At 38.4% G+C, this 745-nt stretch overlaps 1 protein-coding gene across 1 annotated transcript; it reads right to left on the bottom strand.

Annotated features, from left to right (window-relative positions):
- Nucleotides 1-36: 36 nt before the first annotated feature.
- LOC111787078 (alpha carbonic anhydrase 2-like) lies at nt 37-739 on the bottom strand. The gene is made up of 3 exons (XM_023667225.1): nt 673-739; nt 370-587; nt 37-288 (listed from the first exon to the last, which is right to left on the bottom strand). Exons 1-3 carry the CDS (start codon nt 686-688, stop codon nt 37-39), a joined length of 486 nt encoding a protein of 161 aa, XP_023522993.1. The 5' UTR covers nt 689-739.
- Between the last annotated feature and the right edge of the window lie 6 nt (nt 740-745).

A 745-nucleotide genomic window follows, 5' to 3' on the forward strand; every position in this document is an offset into this window, starting at 1 on the left:
AAAAAAAAAAAGTGTTAAATTTAGAACATAACAATCTTAATCAGTCTCATCTTCAAAAATTGATATTTGAACATTTACCTTGGACAAGAAATAGTCAGGTCGTCCAATTTTGTAGAGAACACCAATGACAGCAACACTTCCTGTTGGGCTTTGGTGCACCAAATGGGCTTCTAAAGCAAATCTTCTGCCATTGATTGTATGCTCAGAGGGCGAATGCCAATGGAATTGCTTAAGAAAGTAGCGAGTTCCATTAACTTCCATATAGCCAGCCCCTTCACCCCATTTCAACTACAATAACCATCACAATCCATACTCAAAAGGGTTTTGTTTAAACATAATTATAAGCAAAGTTGACATTACAACAATTACCATAATATCATGGCCTCGGTTCTTAAGAGTTGCATTAGAAGGCTTATACTCGGTCTTGAGGTTCGTAAAATGGGGTACAATTCGAACTCGCTCGTGCAATAGATCAATGGGAGATTGCATTAGCCCAGCCTTGCAGCTATGCCACTCTCTCTTAAGATCTCCCCAATGGGAAGGCCCTCTCTTTCCCTCTTCATTATAATCAAACTCCTTCTGATCCTCTGCATGCAATATCAAACAAACATTTAAATATTATACAACAAAGCTCATATCCTAATAAACTACATGACACAATAGGTTGCCTACCAACTTCTTGAGACATTGCACGCCATGAAACCAAAAGGAAGGCACACAAAAATGTGCAAAACAACGCATGAAA

The sequence above is a fragment of the Cucurbita pepo genome, unplaced genomic scaffold, assembly GCF_002806865.2.
Source record: "Cucurbita pepo subsp. pepo cultivar mu-cu-16 unplaced genomic scaffold, ASM280686v2 Cp4.1_scaffold004909, whole genome shotgun sequence".
Lineage (NCBI taxonomy): Eukaryota > Viridiplantae > Streptophyta > Magnoliopsida > Cucurbitales > Cucurbitaceae > Cucurbita > Cucurbita pepo.

Coding starts and splice junctions, on each gene's coding strand:
- LOC111787078 (XM_023667225.1), bottom strand. Junction 289..369: donor ACCGAGGCCATGATATTATG/GTAATTGTTGTA, acceptor TGGTTATTGTAG/TTGAAATGGGGTGAAGGGGC.